The sequence below is a fragment of the Neoarius graeffei genome, chromosome 14, assembly GCF_027579695.1.
Source record: "Neoarius graeffei isolate fNeoGra1 chromosome 14, fNeoGra1.pri, whole genome shotgun sequence".
Taxonomy (NCBI): Eukaryota; Metazoa; Chordata; class Actinopteri; order Siluriformes; family Ariidae; genus Neoarius; species Neoarius graeffei.
Window position 1 is genome coordinate 24,035,291 of NC_083582.1, and position 23,599 is coordinate 24,058,889.

General features: G+C 41.4%; 1 protein-coding gene across 1 annotated transcript in view; it reads right to left on the reverse strand.

Moving 5' to 3' along the window:
• Positions 1-23,599, reverse strand: part of tanc2b (tetratricopeptide repeat, ankyrin repeat and coiled-coil containing 2b) — a 626,942-nt gene that overhangs the window by 57,493 nt on the left and 545,850 nt on the right. The window contains exons 10-12 of the mRNA XM_060939453.1: positions 20,995-21,123; positions 6,761-7,042; positions 6,450-6,574 (exon numbers count right to left, since the gene is read on the reverse strand). Coding sequence (XP_060795436.1) covers positions 6,450-6,574; positions 6,761-7,042; positions 20,995-21,123 — 536 coding nt within the window. The remainder of the gene's footprint in view (positions 1-6,449; positions 6,575-6,760; positions 7,043-20,994; positions 21,124-23,599) is intronic.

Here is a 23,599-nt window from a genome sequence, read left to right on the forward strand (position 1 = left end):
AAATGAATATGAATGTCCCATTGTTAATCAAGTTGTAGTCTCGCTGTAACCAGAATGTTGATGGCAGGCTACTTTTGTAAATAGGTTTTTTTTTTTGAGTTTGACATTTTTTGTAAATAGTATGACTGCCTTCAGGTATCAGAGGAAAACTTACTAACATCGTCCGTCCACTCTTTAATTAAATATGGATCCGGTAGGCAATGTCCACTTGTTAGAGTTAACTTATTTATGTAGCATTCTTGATCTTGTAACGACAATTGTTTTGCATAATCTGACAGCTCATAATGCCAGTCTATGGGCAGCGCCATTGTTTCTGAGTCCAGGCTGCGCGCGCATCCTGGCAACGGTTGGTTTGTTTACAAACATGCGAAGGGGTCTATAGCCAGATTTTGCATCGGCCATTAAATGACTCCCCTGGAAAAGTACTCTGCATTGTTCAATTTATGGTTTGAATCTTTTATTTTTTATTTTTGGTGTGCAAGTGACAGCGTGGTGCTGACGTTGCACAGTGTAGCGGAGAGCCATGTATCCGTGCTTTTTGGGAAAAGCGTGTGTGTGTGTCTTGAAAAAGTATTCATCCCCCTTGGTGTTTGTCCTGTTTTGTTGCGTTACAAGCTGGAATTAAAATGATTTTTGGAGAGTTAGCACCATTTGATTTACACAACATGCCTACAGTGCCTTGAAAAAGTATTCATACCCCTTGAACTTTTTCACATTTTTCCACCTTACAACCATGAACTTAAAAGTTTTTTATTGAGATTTTATGTTATAGACCAACACAAAGTAGCACATAATTGTGAAGTGAAACGAAAATGATAAATGGTCTTCAAAATTTTAAACAAATAAAAATCTGAAAAATGTGGTGTGCATTAGTATTCAGCCCCCTGTCCTCTGATACCTCTAAATACAATCCAGTGCAATCAATTGCCTTCAGAAGTCATCTAATTAGTTAATAGAGTCCTACTGTGTAATTTACTCTCAGCATAAATACACTTGTTCTGTGAAGGCCTCAGTGGTTTGTTAGAGAACACTGAAGAACAAACAGCATAATGAAGACCAAAGAACTCACCAGACAGGTCAGGGATAAAGTTCTGGAGAAGTTTAAAGCAGGGTTAGGTTATAAAAAAAATCCCAAGCTCTGAACATCTCAAGATGCACTGTTCAATCCATCATTCGAAAATGGAAAAAAATATGGCACAACTGCAAACCTACCAAGACATGGCTGTCCACCTAAACTGACAGAGCGAGCAAGGAGAGCACTGGTCAGAGAAGCAGCCAAGAGGACCATGATCACTCTGGAGGAGCTGCAGAAATCCGCAGCTCAGGTGGGAGAATCTGTGCACAGGACAACTATAAGTCGTACACTCCACAAATCTGGCCTTTTTGGAAGAGTGGCAAGAAGAAAGCCATTGTTGAAAGACAAGCATAAGAAGTCCCACTTGCAGTTTGCCAGAAGCCATGTAGGGGACACAGCAAACATGTAGAAGAAGGTGTTTTGGTCAGATGAGACCAAAGTTGAACTTTTTGGCCTAAATGCAAAGCGCTATGTGTGGCGGAAAACTAACACTGCTCATCACCCTGCACACACCATCCCCCCACTGTGAAACATGGTGGTGGCAGCATCATGCTATGGGGATGCTTTTCTTCAGCAGGGACAGGGAAGCTGGTCAGAGTTGATGGGAAGATGGATGGTGCTAAATACAGGGCAATCCTGGAAGAAAACTTGTTGGAGACTGCAAAAGACTTGAGACTGGGAAGGAGATTCACCTTCCAGCAAGACAATGACCCTAAACATACAGCCAGAGCTACAATGGAATGGTTTAGATCAAAGAATATTCATGTGTTAGAATGGCCCAGTCAAAGTCCAGACCTAAATCCCATTGAGCATCTGTGGCAAGACTTGAAAATTGCTGTTCACAGACGCTCTCCATCCAATCTGGCTGAGCTTGAGCTATTTTGCAAAGAAGAATGGGCAAAAATTTCAGTGTCTAGATGTGCAAAGCTGGTAGAGACATACCACAAAAGACTTGCAGCTGTAATTGCAGCAAAAGGTGGCTCTACAAAGTATTGACGCAGGGGGGCTGAATACTAATGCACATCACATTTTTCAGATTTTTATTTGTTTAAAATTTTGAAGACCATTTATCATTTTCGGTTCACTTCACAATTATGTGCTACTTTGTGTTGGTCTATCACATAAAATCTCAATAAAAAACTTTTAAGTTCATGGTTGTAAGGTGGAAAAATGTGAAAAAGTTCAAGGGGTATGAATATTGTTTCAAGGCACTGTACCACTTTAAAGGTGAAAATTGTTGTTTTATTGTGACACAAACAATAAGATGAAAAAACAGAAATCTGGAGTGTACATAGGTATTCACACCCCCAAAGTCAATATGTTGTAGAGCAACCTTTTGCTGCAATTACAGCTGCAAGTCTCTTGGGATATGTCTATTAGCTTAGCACATCTAGCCACTGGGATTTTTTCCCATTCCTCAAGGCAAAACTGCTCCAACTCCTTCAAGTTAGATGGGTTGTGTTGGTGTACAGCAATCTTCAAGTTATGCCATAGATTCTCAATTGGATTGAGGTCTGGGCTTTGATTAGGCCATTCCAAGACATTTAAATGTTTCCCTTTAAACCACTCCAGTGTACCTTTCACAGTATGTTTAGGGTCATTGTCTTGCTAGACTGTGAATCTTTGTCCCAGTCTCAAACCTCTGGCTGACTCAAACAGGTTTTCCTCCAGAATTGCCCTGTATTTCATGCCATCAATCTTTCTTTCAGTCCTGACCAGCTTTCCTGTCCCTGCAGATGAAAAATATCCCCACAGCATGATACTGCCACCACCATGCTTCATTGTAGGAATGGCGTTCTCAGGGTGTTGGGTTTGCGCCACACATGGCGTTTCCCATGATGACCAAAAAGATCCATTGTAGTCTCATTTGACCAGAGAATCTTCTTCCATGTGTTTGGGGAGTCTGCCACATGCTGTTGGGCAAACTCCAAACGCGTTTTCTTAAGCAAAGGCTTTTTTTCTGGCCACTGTTCCATGAAGCCCTGCTCTGTGGAGTGCACGGTTTAAAGTGGTCCTATAGACAGATACTCCCCAGATAGCAAATTATGTTATTTCAATGTTGATATTTGGTCAAGATGGTTGATTTACAGTTATAGTTGAACACTGATGGTGGATCAACCATTAATCAACCACTGATAAAATAAAAAGTTGAAAAAATGTGTTCGAATCAATGTAATGGTTGAAGGAAACATTTGATCAATGTTGAATATATGTTGATTTTGTTGTCATCATACACTGCACTACTGGACGGGAGCCTGGGGTGCACTCTGGGTGAGACCATTTTGTGGGAGGGGGGTTTCCTATATTTCATTGAATTTCATTTATTTAATTTAGAATTTTAATAGAGCACAAGGAACTATGAAGAATAGATTATTATTTATGGTTATGTGCAAATCTCGTGTGTGCAACATGTAAGGAAAAAACGAACAGAAAAACAAACATCTCCGTTTTCTACCGTACCGGACGCTATTTGGAATGGTCCAAATAACCGTCTCTCCGAAGAACTTTCAGAAGAGCTCGAGCTCCGCGGCTTACCCAGCAGGCCTTCAGTGAATTGGTGAAAAATTGGCTTCGGTATGCCCCTTGGCGTGTCGGGGGAAAGAAAAGGAACTAGATGTAAGTGAACTTGATATTCCTAAATTGCTGTTTTGTAAAAGTAAGCGGTGATTTGTAGTATTTGCTGTCTGCAAAACGTTCTATCATGAGCACTGACATAAATGTTGCCTCTGCTTCTCCCACAGCCTCCACTTCAGGATTGAAGTCTTTTTTTTTCTGTTGTTACTGACACAATAAAACAGCAATAACAAACAATCCCTCTTCTGTTATTTCATTCAGTAATTGACAAATATGTATGAATGTATGTGGTTGTATGCAGTGTTTGATCTGTCTGTGTAGGCTGATAGACACCCATGAAGTAACTCTGAATGAATAATAAAAGTAATTATACTCTATTAGCATATGTACCTTTTTAGATAATGGTCAAACAGATATCGAGTCAGTGTCATGATATGTCGATTTCCATTTAGATGATGGTTGAATCACCATTGATTCAGTATATTATTTCAACATGAAATCAACGGAAATTTAAATGTAAGTTTCTATTTAGATGATGGTTGAATCACCATTGATTCAATATATTATTTCAACATGAAATCAACGGAAATTTAAATGTAAGTTTCTATTTAGATGATGGTTGAGGGGCGGCACGGTGGTGTAGTGGTTAGCGCTGTCGCCTCACAGCAAGAAGGTCCTGGGTTCGAGCCCCGGGGCCGGCGAGGGCCTTTCTGTGTGGAGTTTGCATGTTCTCCCCGTGTCCGCGTGGGTTTCCTCCGGGTGCTCCAGTTTCCCCCACAGTCCAAAGACATGCAGGTTAGGTTAACTGGTGACTCTAAATTGACCGTAGGTGTGAATGGTTGTCTATGTGTCAGCCCTGTGATGACCTGGCGACTTGTCCAGGGTGTACCCCGCCTTTCGCCCGTAGTCAGCTGGGATAGGCTCCAGCTTGCCTGCGACCCTGTAGAAGGATAAAGCGGCTAGAGATAATGAGATGATGGTTGAATCACTATTGATTCAATGCTGACAGGGTTGAAAATTCAACGTTGATTCAACCCAAATTCAAGGGGACACTTTCAATATCATTTCAATGTTTTCTGCCAAACGCTATTTCAATGTTGATTCAACTGATTTTTGCTATCTGGGTCCCATCTCCACTGTGGATCTTTGAAGCTCCTTCAGTGTTATCTTTGGTGTTTTTGTTGCATCTCTGATTAATGCCGTCCTTGCCCGGTCTGTGAGTTTTGGTGGACGGCCTTCTCTTGTCAGGTTTGTAGTGGTGCCATATTCTTTCCATTGTGCTGTAATAGATTTAATGGTGCTCTGTGGGATATTCAAAGTTTAGGATATTTTTTTTATAACCCAACCCTGATCTATACTTCTCCACAACTTTGTCTCTGTCCTGTTTGGAGTGCTCCTTGGTTTTCATGTTGCTTGCTTAGTAGCATTGCAGAGTCAGGGTCCTTCCAGAACAGGTTGATTTATACAGACATCGTGTGACAGATCATGTGACACTTTGCTTGCACACAGGTGGATCTTAATCAACTAATTATGAAGTGAATTGGTTGGACCAGCTTTTATTTAGGGGTTTCATATGAAAGGGGGTGAATACCTATGCACACTCCAGCGTTCTGTTTTTTTCATCTTAATTATTGTTTGTGTCCCAATAAAACAACAATTTTCACCTTTAAAGTAGGCATATTCTGTAAATCAAATGGTGATAACCCCCCAAAAATCCATTTTAATTCCAGCTTGTAATGCAAAAAAAACAACAGGACAAACACCAAGGGAGATGAATACTTTTCGCAAGACTAGGGTTACAGTGGGGGGCTAGTCCTCTGGTAACCACGAGAGTTTGACTCCCCACTCGCATCTGTATTGCAGCGTGCCTTGCCAGACAGCAGTAGGTACCATTTTTATGATGGTCTTTGGTATGATCCGACCATGAGTAGAACTTGTGATCAAAAGGTGGACACGCTAACCACTAGGCCAACTCGCGGTACGTAAGCAGTATTGTAAAGTATGCAGTACCTCTTTAATACATTTTATTTTTATTTTTTTGCTTTCCCTTCTTGATAAATTCTGATTTTATTCACAGGCACCTATGTCCTAATGAACACAAGGTAGATGATGCCTTGATGTGCAGATATAGCAGACATCATATAAATAAGCCCATCTTCTCCCAGGCTCACTACGGTAGCATTTTGCTTCCTATCTGGAGTGACATGCATCAGGTGCCATTGAAAGTGTCCACATCTGCTCTGTGCACTTTCTCTACTCGTATCCCTTTAAGGCTCAGTACTCATCCCTCTTCTCTATTCTATCAATTCCTGTTCTCTTGCAGACATAACAATCAGTTATGTGAATGACACCTAGCTCATCTTTTCTTTCCCACCATCAGATACTCAGGTTGCAGCTCATATCTTGGTGTGTCTGACTGTCTCATCATGAAAGCTAGTTCATCACCTAAAGCTGAAAGCTAGCAAGATTGAAGTGCTGTATATTCCTGAAAAAGCATGCCCACACCTTATATACTATATCCTAGACTGCCTTGAGACTAATCTTTAATACAAGATCTTTAATAGAAGTCTGTGAATCACTCCTGAGATATAGCACTGACTCCAACTTTTAAAATATCAAGTTGCGGCTGCTCTTTCTCCACACTTCTTGTCAGTGGGAACTTATTCAGCACAAGTTATATCATTTTATCACATCATTTAATAGCTAAATGCTTACAAAAGATTTTGCCTCACCTGCTTTGGAAAAGACTATTTGCCAAATGAGCAAATAAGAGTTAAAGAACAAGAATAAATATCCGCACCTGAGATGCAAGTCTTCTCATAACCTCCTCCTGTCTTCGCCTCATCTCTGGAGTTCCTGGGCAGCTGCCACTTCCCAATGTTCCATGGGAAGGCTGAGGCTGTGTAAGAGGGAGTCCATCTCCATCTGACACAAATGCCACACACACACACACACACACACACAAACAAACATACGGTGTGTACACCACACACACACAGAGAAACATTTAATGATACCAGTTGAAATATAATGATGCAAATCAAACAGAAAATATTAAATGCTACCCCCCAAGCCTTTGCTTTCCCTCTAGAAAATAACTTGAACCCTTACGTTTGGGTGAAGCCTGAGGACTGTCTGAAGCAATCTGCCTCATGCGGTTGCCGTGGCAGCTGAGAGCCACTAGGCGGGAGATTATGGCCGTCTTGCCAAAGCCAATGTTGCCAACAAGCACCACGCCTCGGTTGGTAGCACGGTTCGTACTGCTCAACTGAGCATCAATTTCTTGGAAAAGCCACTCCCGCCCCGTAAACACAGAGTCCACCGTGATACTGGGAACCTCGAAGAGCAACGGTTTCAACGCTATGTCCTGGAGCCTGTATGGAGCGAAGCGCACTGAGGAGAGCGAGAGAGGAAACATAAGTCAGACAGTGATAGTCAGGTAATAACCAAGGTAAGAATCAATCTCATCATTTCGATAAGACCTTATACCAGAGACAGAACCAGTCGTGACAATGTACTATAAAAAAAAAATGCATACTGATTACAATAGTGTTAACTCAAGGAAATTTGACTTGTAGCATTATGATGGTGAACTGCTCAAACTTCACCTTGATTTACTACTCCTACCCCTGATGAGTGAACATCTTCAACCACAGAAAGGACCTTCACCCTTCAAACATTGATTATATGAATAAACAATACAAATAGGCAATTTGTGATTAACCAGACGACCCCACTACCACCACCACTACCACCATCACACACACACGCCTGTACAGTAAATCACAATATGATATAATGAAGTCTGAGGAAATGAACTACTACAGTTACACAGCCGGTCGAGAGTATGCAGCGTGCATAGAACCACAACTTGCATGATTGGGACTGCCAGGCAATGTGGTAAGGAGAAGCTGAGATATACACACGGACACGCAGGTGAGAGGAGAGTCAGGGAAAAAGCCTGTGCTAAGAGACAAGCTGCATGGTGTAATGAAGCCATAAGTGAAGAAGAGGATGGAACTGAAAGGGAGAATGAAAGCGTGGGAAAAACATGAAATGCAGGAGTGTATATAACATACACTGTAGGGTCCAAAAATCTGAGACCACTTGTGTAAATATTTCTATTTTGCCTTCCTTTCTAATTTAATGCAACAATTTTCATTTCATTGCAACTTGAGTGAAAAGCTGAATCTTTTCTGCTTTCTCTCACAACTTATGGATCATAAGTTATGGACTCCACAACTTATGATCCATTTCAGATCAAATCCATCAAAATGTCATCGGAACACATACTTCAGTAGAAGAGAATATCTGATGTTTTGTACAAAGTAGTTAACATAATCAACATCATACAACCCTGATTCCAAAAAAGTTGGGACAAAGTACAAATTGTAAATAAAAATGGAATGCAATAATTTACAAATCTCAAAAACTGATATTGTATTCACAATAGAACATAGACAACATATCCAATGTCGAAAGTGAGACATTTTGAAATTTCATGCCAAATATTGGCTCATTTGAAATTTCACGACAGCAACACATCTCAAAAAAGTTGGGACAGGGGCAATAAGAGGCTGGAAAAGTTAAAGGTACAAAAAAGGAACAGCTGGAGGACCAAATTGCAACTCATTAGGTCAATTGGCAATAGGTCATTAAGATGACTGGGTATAAAAAGGGCATCTTGGAGTGGCAGCAGCTCTCAGAAGTAAAGCTGGGAAGAGGATCACCAATCCCCCTAATTCTGTGCCGACAAATAGTGGAGCAATATCAGAAAGGAGTTTGACAGTGTAAAATTGCAAAGAGTTTGAACATATCATCATCTACAGTGCATAATATCATCAAAAGATTCAGAGAATCTGGAAGAATCTCTGTGCGTAAGGGTCAAGGCCGGAAAACCATACTGGGTGCCCGTGATCTTCGGGCCCTTAGACGGCACTGCATCACATACAGGCATGCTTCTGTATTGGAAATCACAAAATGGGCTCAGGAATATTTCTAGAGAACATTATCCGTGAACACAATTCACCGTGCCATCCGCCGTTGCCAGCTAAAACTCTATAGTTCAAAGAAGAAGCCGTATCTAAACATGATCCAGAAGCGCAGACGTCTTCTCTGGGCCAAGGCTCATTTAAAATGGACTATGGCAAAGTGGAAAACTGTTCTGTGGTCAGACGAATCAAAATGTGAAGTTCTTTATGGAAATCAGGGACGCCGTGTCATTCGGAGTAAAGAGGAGAAGGACGACCCAAGTTGTTATCAGCGCTCAGTTCAGAAGCCTGCATCTCTGATGGTATGGGGTTGCATTAGTGCGTGTGGCATGGGCAGCTTACACATCTGGAAAGACACCATCAATGCTGAAAGGTATATCCAGGTTCTAGAGCAACATATGCTCCCATCCAGACGACGTCTCTTTCAGGGAAGACCTTTAATTTTCCAACATGACAATGTCAAACCACATACTGCATCAATTACAGCATCATGGCTGCATAGAAGAAGGGTCCGGGTACTGAACTGGCCAGCCTGCAGTCCAGATCTTTCACCCATAGAAAACATTTGGCGCGTCATAAAACGGAAGATATGACAAAAAGGACCTAAGACAGTTGAGCAACTAGAATCCTACATTAGACAAGAATGGGTTAACATTCCTATCCCTAAACTTGAGCAACTTGTCTCTTCAGTCCCCAGACGTTTACAGACTGTTGGAAAGAGAAAAGGGGATTTCTCACAGTGGTAAACATGGCCTTGTCCCAACTTTTTTGAGATGTGTTGTTGTCATGAAATTTAAAATCACCTAATTTTTCTCTTTAAATGATACATTTTCTCAGTTTAAACAGTTGACATGCCATCTGTGTTCTATTCTGAATAAAATATGGAATTTTGAAACTTCCACATCATTGCATTCCGTTTTTATTTACAATTTGTACTTTGTCCCAACTTTTTTGGAATCGGGGTTGTACATTTGCTTACATTTAAATAGGGACCTAGAAATAGTGCAGAATCTTGAATATTATGTATTGAAGATATTAAACATTGTATAATTTTGTTTGTTTCCCAGAAGTTCTATGTATTTCCCTTTTGCGAACCGCACTATCTATCTATCTATCTATCTATCTATCTATCTATCTATCTATCTATCTATCTATCTATCTATCTATCTATCTATCTATCCACACACACGCAGCTCTAGAAAAAATTAAGAGATCACTTTAATTTATTCTTAAATTAATTAAAACCAAAAAGCCTTGAAATATTTTACTTCACATGTAATGAATATAGAACATATGAAAGTTTACCTTTTTGAATTAAATTATGAAAAAAAGAGTTTTTCATGATATTCCAATATTTTGAGATGCACTAGTATCTATGGCAGTCATTTCATTCCAGTGTCTGTGTGGAAGCACAACTCATTTCACTTAATGAGGTACTGATTCGGTGATCACTTGAACCAAATCTTATTTAACGAGGAAAAATATATAAACCACTGCTGTGGTCATCACTATCCTCTTGCAATATGACCAGTTTGGATGGAAAAAACAGTGCCTTAAATTATAAGTAGTACCTTAAATTTAATTGGAATACAAAAATATCTGTTCATCATGCCAAAAGAGTTAAAAAGGAAAGGTTTAAGTGAGAAAAAGAAGGATTCAATTCTGGCTTTACTGGCAGAAAGATACAGTGAGCGTCAGGTTGCTTCCATCCTCAAAATTTCAAAGACAGCAGTTCATGAGAACAAGGTCAAGCAGCAGACATTGGGGCAACAAAGTTATAGACTGGCAGAGGGCGAAAACCACTGTCCACTGACCGGGATGATCAGGATTGTCAACTCCTTCAAATGTCACTCGACAACTGTAGAATGACATTAAGTGACCTACAAAAAGATTATCAAATGGTAGCTGGGGTTAAGTGCATGGCAAGGACGGTTCGAAACAGGCTCCTCCGGGTGGGGTTGACGTCATGCAAAGCTAGAAAAATGCCCTTCATCAATGATAAGCAAAGAAGACCCAGCCTGAGGTTTGACAAAGACCATAAGGATTGGCCCATAGAGGACTGGAGTAAGGTCATCTTCTTTGATGAGTCCAATTTTCAGCAATTTTCATCACCTGGTCATCTATTGGTTAGATGGAGACCTGGAGAGGCCTACAAGCCATGGTGTCTCACACCCATTGTGAAATTAGGTGGAGGGTTGGTGATGATGGCAAGTTGGCTTAGTGGTTAGTATGTCAGCCTCTCAACCAGGAGATCATGAGTTCTACTTGTGGTTGGTTCATGCCAAAGACCATTATCAAAATGGTACCATCTAGGGTTGGGCGGTATTACGGTAAGAAGGTATCCCGAGGTATCCAAAAGTACCAACGGTATCGGTCTCATTACCGTCATTTTAAAAAAATATATAATATCTAAATAAATATGGAGTACATGAGGTCATAATATAAAATAATAAATTGAAGATCATCCCGAATAACTGTGTGATCGTATTTTCACTAATTCTATCAATTTCCTAAAGAAGTTCTCATCGCGTGCAGGGTTGTTTATGTCGTTACCATGGCAACCCTGCGTGACATTTGGAGTCTGACAGAAAGCTTCGCAAGAGACTGAGCCCGGGGGTGTCATGGCTTAGATGGCTAAGGCACCGTACCATAAATCCGGGGACCCGGGTTCGATTCCGACCCGAGGTTATTTCCCGATCCCGTCTCTCTCTCCCCCGCTCATTTCCTGTCTCTCTATACTGTCCTATCTAAACAAAAAAGACTGAGACTGCGGTTGAAAGATGGCAAGTCAAGATAACGAGTTAGTGGCAAAAAAAAAATACAACATCGGCAGTGTGGCAGTATTTTGGTTTCAAACCAAACGAAAAATCTAATATGTCCCCTAAGGCACACCATAGCCTGGGGTACTCCACTTCCACGAGATCTCTCCAATGAGTTGTGTTTTGAGTAGGTTACATGAGTAACAACAAGGTAAAATAATATAACGTATGACATTTGGGATGTGGGTAATAAACGTTTGAAATGTCATCTACTGAAGAAACGGAAGAAAACATCGTAGCGTAAACTGTTAGGTTTCTGGTGGGAATTAGCAATGCGCTTGCTATCTTTGTTGGGTGTGTTAAACCGTATGGATTTAAGTGGAATAATTGTAAGGAGTTATGTGATCAAGACAATGTTTTAAGCAAGGTAAGGCCATTTGATTATTAATTTCCCCGCCATGGCATGACGTGGGCCCATATGATTTTGCCTTGTGCAGCTATCATGCATTTGAATTAGGTTCGCCTCATTTGCGCTGAAGAATATGGTTTATCGCGCAGTCTAAACGGACTTGGGTGTTGGTTGATTCTTTTTCTTTTTTTTATTTCCCATGCTTGAAAGGGTATGATCCTGCTCATCATGTACTTTTTTTTGATGGAGTAGGTGAAATAGTGCTGCAAATGGCGTTTCAACGCAGACATGTGTAAACGACAGTTGAATGCTATTTTCAAGATGAAGGAAGAGTTGCGTGATGCTTTGAAATATCTCTTAATCCATTCACCAATGCACAAAATTCGCTTTGCTGCTTAATCCATACCACAATGCACACAATTCGCTATGCTGCTTTTAAATAGTACATTTGAGGCATAGGCGCACGTTACACAGTAGGCCGAAACAAAATATTTTTTTCTCGGTAATACCGTATACCCCGGGAAAACACAGAGACAGTTTAAAGGTATCAAAATTTGGATACAGCCCAACCCTAGTACCATCTGGCAAGGCACACCACAGTACAGATGTGAGTAGGGAGTCAAACTCTCATGGTTACTAGAGGACTGCCCCCCCACTGTAACCCTAGCTATATGAGAGGCTGAGGGCTACTGAAATGGAGATTGGTGCTGCCCAATGTGCCTTGAGGCATGGGAAGAACTTTTTTTTTTGCTTCAGCAAGGTTGGAATGGGGCAGATTTTTGTTTTAGAAGGATGCATGAATCAAGCCATGTACAAGGTTATCCTGGAAGAAACTTGCTTACTTCTGCTCTGACAATGTTCTCTCACTCTGAGGATTGGGTTTTCCAGCAGGACAATGCTCCAAGCCACACAGCCAGGTCAATCAAAGTGTGGCTGGAATACCACAAGATCAAAACCCTGTCAAGACCAGCCCAATCTCCAGACCTGAACTCCACTGGAAAACCTATGGAATGTGATCAAGAGGAAGATGGAGGATCACAAGCCATCAAAAAAGCTAAGCTGATTGAACTTTTGCACCAGGAGTAGCATAAGGTCACCCAAGAGCAATGTGAAAGACTGGTGGAGAGCATGCCAAGAGGCATGAAAGCTGCGATTAAATCTGTGTTATTCCACCAAATATTGACTTCTGAACTCATCCTAATATTGGATAATTTTCCTGGTTTGAACTGACTGAAATAAACACTCTTTACAACCATGGTGCAGAGAAAAGCATTTCAGAAGACCAAGTCGAACCTTGAGGTGGATAAGCATTTTTTTTCTTCTGATCTTCAACTTTTCAAATCGCCAGTGATACCCTTTTTCAACCAACAGGAAAGAGGTTCTTGAACCAGTTCCATTCAGGATTCTTTGAACATTGATGCCAGCTAGCAAACTTGCCCACATTTTCACCAATTTTGAGCAGAACCGTTGTAATTAAGGATGTGCCACTGAATGGTCTTGCACCACAGTACCTGAGTGAACTTCTGGTCCTCTATGACCCACCCAGTACTTAGATCAAAAGGTGCAGGCTATCTGCTGGTACCTCGTATAGTGAAGGCTACATCAGGGGCAGAACTTTTTCTTACAAAGCCCCACAGTTATGGAACAGCCTTCCAAGTAGTGTTTGGGAATCAGACACAGTCTCAGTGTATAAGTCTCGGCTGAAAACATATCTGTTTAGTCAAGCCTTTTGTTAATGGTGTTTATGAGGTAAAGGTGTAGATCTGGAGGGTCCTCAGACAGAGTGTTTTGGTAAACTGGGATGTATGGATGCTGTCAGTCCCCACTCGCTTGCTCACTTGAGTTTGTTGACGGTGTAGTGACTGCTGCTTTATGTCCCGGGGCTCCCTCATGCCTGTGTTACCTTCTGGCTCTCCCCTTTTAGTTATGCTGTCATAGTTAGTTGCCGGAGTCCCTGCGTGTACTCAGTGCAATATGTATACTGTTCCTATTTATTCAGGTGACAGTGGGCATACCTAACAACCTGTGTTTTCTCCCCCCCAAAATCTGTCCCTCTGAGTTACATGTCGGTCCTGGGATCGAGATGCTGAACCTCTTCTGCTCCTCGGACCTGCCTGATCCATCCTGGTGCCCTGTGTCTGGATGGAGTCTCATCGCATCGCTCCTGTGGAGGGCGGCCCCATGTGGACAGTTGGGGATCGCGCCTGGAGGATGCTCTGGACTCTTGCAGTGGTGCTTTTGTGGCTGGGGACTGTAGTTGACTTGCTGACTTTGGGACTGCGGTTGTCGTAAACAGTTTTGTGCTCGGGTTTCCGTCGGTGGGGGGTTTATAGCATCAATGAAGCTGACTTTGTTAGGACTGTTAATGTTATAGTCATGTTGTCTGTTGTTGCCCGGATGGGGATGGGTTCCCTTTTGAGTCTGGTTCCTCTCAAGGTTTCTTCCTCATGTCATCTGAGGGAGTTTTTCCTTGCCACCATCGCCACAGCCGTGCTCGTTGGGGATAGATTAGGGATAAAATTAGCTCATATTTTAAGTTGTTCAAATTCTGTAAAGCTGCTTTGTGACAATGTTTATTGTTAAAAGCGCTATACAAATAAACTTGACTTGACTTGGAGGGCATTACACAATTCACAATGGATGTAAACAGTTGTAGCAAGATGGCAGAGCACATTAATTACCTGCAAACATTTGTTCTGTTATTGCAGATATTTGGTTTTATTCAATATTTTCTGAAGATGCATTCTCCATTGCTGCGCTCTGCTTCCCCTCCAACCTAATGACATGCCCACTGATGTCATCATGGAAAAAACAGCTATGTTTTAGTTCCATCTGGGACCCAAATTTTCAGGTTCTAAACCAATGGTTGAAATGCTCTGAATGGTTCAAAATTTGGTGCACAAACAAGAACGGAACCTGTTCCATGTTAGTAGAAAAGGGGTATGTGTGTTAAATATTTTCAAATTTGTAAAATCAAATTGATAATTTTTCTGAATATATACTGTATTCAAATTATGGTATTGTAAACCTTTCTAATGTGTGTGTGTGCATGCACATGTTTTTATATACTACTGAGGACCAAATGTCCCCACAAGGATAGTAAAATCCGACAATTTTGACCTTGTGTGGTCCACGCAAGGGAATTGTTGTTGTTCATCTCATCTCATTATCTCTCACCACTTTATCCTGTTCTACAGGGTCACAGGCAAGCTGGAGCCTATCCCAGCTGACTACGGGCGAAAAGCGGGGTACACCCTGGACAAGTCGCCAGGTCATCACAGGGCTGACACATAGACACAGACAACCATTCACACCTACAGTCAATTTAGAGTCACCAGTTAACCTAACCTGCATGCCTTTGGGGGAAACTGGAGCACCCGGAGGAAACCCACGCGGACAACACGCAAACTCCACACAGAAAGGCCCTCGCCGGCCACGGGGCTCGAACCCGGACCTTCTTGCTGTGAGGCGACAGCGCTAACCACTACACCATCGTGCCGCCCTGTTGTTAATGTTATTTAAGAAAAATTAAAAGCATAAAAGAGCCAAAACATTTCCTATCCATTACTAAGGTTAAATAATAGTGAGACTGTGTGTTAATAGGTCAGAGCCATGGCTCCTTAGGGAACAACATATTGTTGTCTAAGGTTACACTTAACAGACACTCTTATCCAGAGAGGCACACAACATACCCAGAGCAGCCTGGGGAGGGTTAGGTGCTTTACTCAAGGGCACTTCAGCCATTCCTGCCACACAAGGGAATTGAACCAACAACCTTTTAGTCCCAAAGCTGCATCCATAACCATTAGCTTGGCTTTCTCCAAGGTTATGAGAGATAATATTCTCACTTAACTCTCCCTGTCTTTCTCTCTCTCGCTTTCTTTTTTTTCCAAGTAGAAGGTGTGAGCTGCTTTAATTACTGACCTGCTGAGAATGACTCAGCAAACAGACTCCAAGAGAAAGGATGTGATGAGCAAGCTCCGTATCACTGAAGTGTGTGTGTATTTATGAAATGTAAAATGGGCATCCATTACAGGATTGAGACAGAACACATTCAAAGAACTCCTTTGCACTCACTGCTTAGAACGATGGTAAGTGATGTTATTCTTACTGAGTAAATTTTTCTCTCTTTCAAACTACTTTGAGAGAGAGAGAGAGAGAGAGACACTAATGTCACATGGGCTCTTTACAAACACTCCTTGAAAGGAGAGCAAACAGAGTGAGGCATCAGATTAGGAAAAGAGAATGCCTTTTAATGTTTAAACAGCAATTAAAAACACTTGGAAAGGGAGCATGTGTGAATGTGAGCAGGCTGTGTAGGCGAGGGGCTAACTAATACACTAGGTGTCACTGTGGGGATGTTCTTTTAGTTGGGGTGGTGAAAAATAAAATACAGCGAGGCAGACAAAAAGGAAATGATGGCTAAACATAATTATCTCATCTCATTATCTCATCTCATCTCATTATCTCTAGCCGCTTTATCCTGTTCTACAGGGTCTGTGTAAACATAATTAATTAGTCTGAAATATTTCAGCATAGATGATGCCAGTTCTACAGCCAACTGCACATTGTGTAAGACTATTTTATATTTTCTTTACTGGAACTTTATCACTAATGTCGAGGTGTGTGTAGGTTTTTAATCACACTCCTGCCTGCTGACCAATCCTGCCTGCACTTGCAGATATTTTTTGTTGTCCTTTCAGGCTAAATAAAATACAAATAAAATTGACAAATGACAAAATGACAAAAATTGACAAATGACAATAACAAAAGTTGTTTTTCTTAAAGTTGAGTGCCTTATGTAGATAGGAAAAAAAAACATTTTGGACAAAATCTGATTTTTCATCTTTTGGGGTTATTTGCCAGAATTCAGCTGGACATTTGCTTTGATTTAGTACTTTTATGTTTATCCTTGATCTCTTCTTTCTTTTTTTTTTTCTACATTTAGGTTTGGATTTTGAGTTTGATCTAGGAACAGTAATTATATTTTCTGACCTCACAGCTAGTGTAAAATATCCCTAGGTTTAAAAAGTCTATTTAAATTGCAAATTCATGACTAGACATTAAACATAATAATTACCAACGTTTGGCCATGTTGCCACTAATAGCACTAGCACACTAGTGTGTATAAGGCTCTGTGCACCTCTGAGGAGAGGGCTTTCTATAAATACACACCTTAAAATACTTTATATTTGCTAGTCTCCATCAGTCCAATGCATATTGATTGCAGCTAAAAAAAATCCACTTATTTACAGCTTGAAATTTAAGAGGGAGAAATGGCTTCATATTCATCCATTCTTGAGACATGTACAGTGCCTTGCAAAAGTATTCATCCCCCTTGGTGTTTGTCCTGTTTTGTTGCATTACAAGTTGGAATTAAAATAGATTTTTTTGGGGGGGTTAGCACCATTTGATTTACACAGCATGTCTACAACTTTAAAGGTGCAAACTGTTGCTTTATTGTGACACAAACAATAATTAAGATGAAAAAACAATTCTGGAGTGTGCATAGGTATTCACCCCCTTTCATATGAAACCCCTAAATAAGAGCTGGTCCAACCAATTCACTTCATAAGACACATAATTAGTTGATTAAGATCCACCTGTGTGCAATCAAAGTGTCACATAATCTGTTATATGATGTCTGTATAAATCAACCTGTTCTGGAAGGAGCTTGACTCTGCAACACTACTAAGCAAGCAACATGAAAACCAAGGAGCACTCCAAACAGGTCAAAGTTGTGGAGAAGTATAGATCAGGGTTGGGTTATAAAAAAATATCCCAAACTTTGAATATTCCACAGAGCACCATTAAATCTATTATAGCACAATGAAAAGAATATGGCACCACTACAAACCTGACAAGAGAAGGCTGCCCACCAAAACTCACAGAACAGGCAAGGAGGGCATTAATCAGAGATGCAACAAAGGCACCAAAGATAACACTGAAGGAGCTGCAAAGATCCCCAGCGGAGATGGGAGTATCTGTCCATAGGACCACTTTAAGCTGTACATTCCACAGAGTGGGGCTTTATAGAAGAGTGGCCAGAAAAAGTCATTGCTTAAGAAAACATGTTTGAAGTTTGCCCAGTAGCATGTGGCAGACTCCCCAAACACATGGAAGAAGATTCTCTGGTCAAATGAGACTAAAATTGATCTTTTTGACCATCATAAAAAATGCCATGTGTGGCGCAAACCCAACACCCTGAGAACACCATTCCTACAGTGGAGCATGGTGGTGGCAGCATCATGCTGTGGGGGTATTTTTCATCTGCAGGGACAGGAAAGCTGGTCAGGACTGAAGGAAAGATGGATGGCATTAAATACAGGGCAATTCTGGAGGAAAACCTGTTTGAGTCAGCCAGAGGTTTGAGACTGGGACGAAGGTTCACATTCCAGAATAATAATGACCCTAAACACACTGCTAAAGCTACACTGGGGTGGTTTAAAAGGAAACATTTAAATGTCTTGGAATGGCCTAATCAAAGCCCAGACCTCAATTCAATTGAGAATCTGTGGCATAACTTGAAGGTTGCTGTACACCAACGCAACTCATCTAACTTGAAGGAGTTGGAGCAGTTTTGCCTTGAGGAATGGGCAAAAATCCCAGTGGCTAGATGTGCTAAGCTAATAGAGACATACCCCAAGTGACTTGTAGCTGTAATTGCAGCAATAAAAAGTATTGACTTTTGGGAGTGTGAATACCTATGTACAAGTACACTCCAGATTTCTATTTTTTCATCTTAATTATTGTTTGAGTCACAATAAAACAATTTTCACCTTTAAAGTGATAGACATTTTGTGTAAATCAAATGGTGCTAACTCCCCAAAAATCCATTTTAATTCCAGCTTGTAATGCGACAAAACAGGACAAACACCAACGCGGATGAATACTTTTGCAAGACATTGTACATGTGTGATGCATTTTATATACTTGTGGTCATTTTTATGAAGGTTATGTTGATTTGATAAATGTAAAATAATGAATACTAGATGGATTACGACTGTGTTCCACTCCATGGCTGTAACACCATAATCAAGTTCGCAGATGATACCATGGTGATGGGTCTGATCAGAGGTGACGATGAGTCAGCCTATAGGGATGAGGTCCAGCATCTGGTTATGTGGTGTAACAATAACAGCCTGGTGCTTAACACGCAGAAGACCAAAGAGATCATTGTAGACTTCAGGCGGGTAAGGAGCCATGCACGTACTCCCATCTTCATCAGCAGAGCTGTCATAGAGTGTGTCAAGCATCAAGGTACTTGGTGTCCACATCTCCAGTGAGCTCACCTGGTCCTTAAACTCCTCCTTTCTGGTAAAAAAAAAGGCGCAACAGTGTCTTTACTTTCTGCGGAGCCTTAAGAAAGCTCACCTCTGTCCCAGGATACTTGTGGACTTCTACCGCTGTACCGTTGAGAGCATACTCACAAACTGCATCTCAGTATGGTATCAGACCATAAAGCAGTCCAGCGGGTGGTGCCCAATGGATTACAGACACTCAGTTGCCTTCCATTGAGAACATTTATCACAAGTATTGCTTAGGCAGGGTGAGTAACATCAAGGATGCCACCCACCCTAACCAGGCACTTTTCTCCCTCCTCCCATCTATCAGACGTTACCAAAGCCTCCGTTCCCGCACCAGCTGGCTCAAGAGGAGTTTCTTCCCTGAGGTGGTAAACATGCTGAATTCCACACCATCACTCTGCTAACTTCACTGCACTTATCCTGCACTGTTCAGTACTTCAACATGCTATTTGCACTATTAATCTCTTGTACAAAATGGACCACTTAAATTGTTTAATAAACTATGCCACTTATGTGATAATATGAACAGTACATATGAACAGCTGTACATGTTTTCATACTGCTGCTGCACATGCTGCCACTTTATTGTACATATAAACATCTGGACATATGGGTTAATTACTGCTAACTGTAAATACAACCTTACATACTCTGTAATCCTTTTCACTTCTCCATAAATATGCATTTAAATATTTACAAACATATCTGTATACTGTGACTCTCCACTGTTCATCACTGTATATATTGTAACATATAGCACTGTGCTGCAGTACTTACTTCTGGCACTTATCTGTAAATAATACTGTATTTTGCACTTCTGGTTAGAAGCTAACTGCATTTCATCAGCTTTGTACTCTGCACAATGACAATAAAGCTGAATCTAATGAATAAATGAATGAATGAACCCTTTATTGTCACCAGTCACAAGTACCAGCGAAATTGGCCATCAACCCGTCCGTACATATACACATACGTACAATTGACAGAGGGGGAGTAGACAGGACAGGAAGACAGGGATGGAAAGAAAAATACAGAGTAACATGAGGAGAGGGGAGGAGAAAAAGCAACCCCCACACTATGCTCCTGTGGGGAGTACAGTGTGGGAACATTAAAAAAAACACCTCAGCACATAAGCACAAAATAAGCACACTTTACAACATGAAAACTCGGGACTTGAGGGGTGAGGTAACCCAGCGCAAGCAAGCAGCCGTCCGTTCCTGCAGCCATGATGGCGCTGGTCGTGCACCCGCTTGTCACACCGGGGGTAAAAAGCGGCGACCGTGGGAAGTGGGGGAAGGAATGCAAGAGTGTCTCACTGCAGTGATCTTCAGGGGGAGTTGTTGTTCCAGCAACGGCCTTGACCGAGGCCAGTGCTGTCTGAGAGGGCCGAAAGCAGATAAAGCCACAGTCTGAGTGCCGACAGCTCTGCCCACCGCTTCAATCATGATTGGGATTGTTTGGTCTTGGGGCGAGTAGACGCATTCTTTTACACGACTACTCTGTTTGTCCATTCTGGTCTCCAAATCGATCCATTTTCCTTTGTAAAGCCAAAAGCTTCTCCATGATGTTATCCATGTTGCGGTTCAAGTTCTGGGTTCCGAATAGGTAGATGTCTTCAATGTCGTCCACAGAAAGAACCGCCAGGCACACGACCCACCACTTATCCCACGCGTCCATCGTGTAGCCAGCTGTGAACATTCCGGCAGGACAGGCCGGTTCCCCCGAACCCAGGCTTCTTGTCGAGAAAATTGTGTCAATTGCATTGAGAGATCTAATCTAATCTAATTAGTAGACATTGGTAGTGTGTTCCAAAGTATAACAGTCCTGACTTGAAACATAAAACACACACACACACACACAAATGTACCAGGTACATTACCTCTCAGATCCTGGCCAGAGCGTCCGGCGGCCATGCTGTTTTGGCGCGCCATGCGCAGTGAAGTCCGGAGTGGAGCATGTCTTTGTTCATCCAGATAGGCCAAATCCTCCAGGTGAGCCGAACTGGTGGCTGATGGTCCGGAGGAGAAATGAAAGACAAAACATCAATATTTGAATGAATGAGCAGAAGAACAGTTTCTGAGCACTCAAATAATGAGACATTTGTGTTAGAATCATAACACACAAAATTAGACACCTCCATTCAATCATTTAAGATCATCATCCTCATCATCACTGACCTGGAACAGAAAACAAGCATCAAGGAACGAGCAGAAGAAAGGTTTTCGAGATGAGATGGTGTATGTTATGGTAACTGAAGACAGCATTACAGAATTTGCTGGTCATGAATTTGTGCTTTCACACTTGCCTACACACAAACACCCTCCTATTTTACTCTAAAAGAGTCATATCACACCAAAAGCAGAATATGAGCAGTATTACAGCATGAGTTCATTGGCTCATGACCAAAAAGTTCAACTAAACCAAGAGATGATTCCTACATGACCATTTGGTTTTTTTCTCTTTAAGTGAAAAAGTATTTCCCCAGCACTTTAATTTTTCTATTTTAATATAGATCAACATTATATTGACTTTGGCCAACATAAAATATAAATGATGAAAAGACAATAGACGGATTTCTAACCAAAAATAATGTTCGTTCCGAATTCTGAATGTCTTGAACCAACACAGACTAGTTAGCTAACATTATACTGTCAGTTTGAAATTTACAGAATTCTCTTGCAATGTTCAGAAGTATTTTTATGGATTCACAATGAAGATGAAACAAATTATCTCATTTCATCTCATTATCTCTAGCCGCTTTATCCTGTTCTACAGGGTTGCAGGCAAGCTGGAGCCTATCCCAGCTGACTACGGGCGAAAGGCTGGGTACACCCTGGACAAGTCGCCAGGTCATCACAGGGCTGACACATAGACACAGACAACCATTCACACTTCAATTTAGAGTCACCAGTTAACCTAACCTGCATGTCTTTGGACTGTGGGGGAAACCAGAGCACCCGGAGGAAACCCACTGGACAGAACATGCAAACTTCGCACAGAAAGGCCCTCGCCGGCCAAGGGGCTCGAACCCGGACCTTCTTACTGTGAGGCAACAGTGCTAACCACTACACCACCGTGCCGCCCCGAAACAAGTTATAAATGTCAAAAAAAAAAAAAACGATTTTGTTCTTGCAGAACTTTGCATGTAATATGCTTATGAAAAGTGTCTTTGGCTGTCATGGAAATCACATGTAATTTTCATTTTTTGAGACAATTTAGTCAAAGTGGCAGATGTGCACAACAAGCACAATGACATGATAAACATTTCATCCTTGTAGGAAATACTAATGTTTTCTGCTGGATGTTATTTGGTCTAATTATAATTGACCAATAAATAAAATTAATTATTTTAATTAATAAAACTTAATGTTTAGCATAAAAATCTAAACAAAGATAATCTCAAACTTCTCCATGTTCTAACATCGTGTAACTGTTGCACACTTTGCATCACTTCTGTGCTGTCAAATTCTCATTTCTGATTAGTCAGAAGGTGTTAATTAATGTTCTTTATACAATAGTCAGTTCCAGTCCACTGATGTGATTGGGTGAGTGATGTTCCAAGAGTTTCACTGTGTGTATCACCTGCTTGTCTGTGTTCGGCAGGTAAATCTGCACTTCTTCATTCGAAACAGTTACTGCAGCAGTGGTATGAAATAATATGAAAGCTCATCAGATGAAGGTGAACAGGAAAAAGGGATGCCAATTTTACTAGAAGCACCTTTAATGGGAATGTCTTGAAGTGTGACAGTGTGAGCTAGCCGACATGAAGTGAATGTGGTTTCTTCAGGATCTATTGAAGCTCATGGAGCAAAAATAAACAGCCATATGGTGTCCAAAATGTCACTTACTAGATATTAATTTCTTGTTTATAGAACTGTTATATAAAAGCAATATTACACTTAAGGTCATGCTGTTTTACTGTATATACTGCGTTATTCAATGCAATAACACTCCCATGCCACAAGGCACATTGGGCGGTGCCAATCTCCATTTCAGTAGCCCTCGGCCTCTCGCCTATTACATAGTGTGGCAGCGGGGGCGTGGTCAAGCGCCGGTCTGTGACAGGAGGGTGGAGCCGGGGAAGGTGAGTGGCAGAATCGCGACACCTGAGGATAATTAACCTGTGTTTGTGTGTGTGTTTTCCCAGTAACCGCTCCCTATTTAAGGAGGCAGAGAGAGAGGAGAGGGAGCGCAACCCGGGACCAGACGACTGTGTGTGCGAATGAATAAACGTATAGTTAAGATTTTGAGACTGAAAAGTTATCAGAATAAATCACCTTGTCTGCCTCCAAACGCTGTCCTGCCGTCCTCTGTGCTCCACCCACACTCTATACGCGCTACACATAGTTAGGGTTATAGTGGGGGGCTGGTCCTCAGGTAACTGTGAGAGTTTGACTCCCTACTCACGTCTGCATTGTGGCGTGCCTCACCAGATTGCAGTAGGTAGGGGAGAGCGGGGTAAGATGAGCCAGGGGGTAAGATGA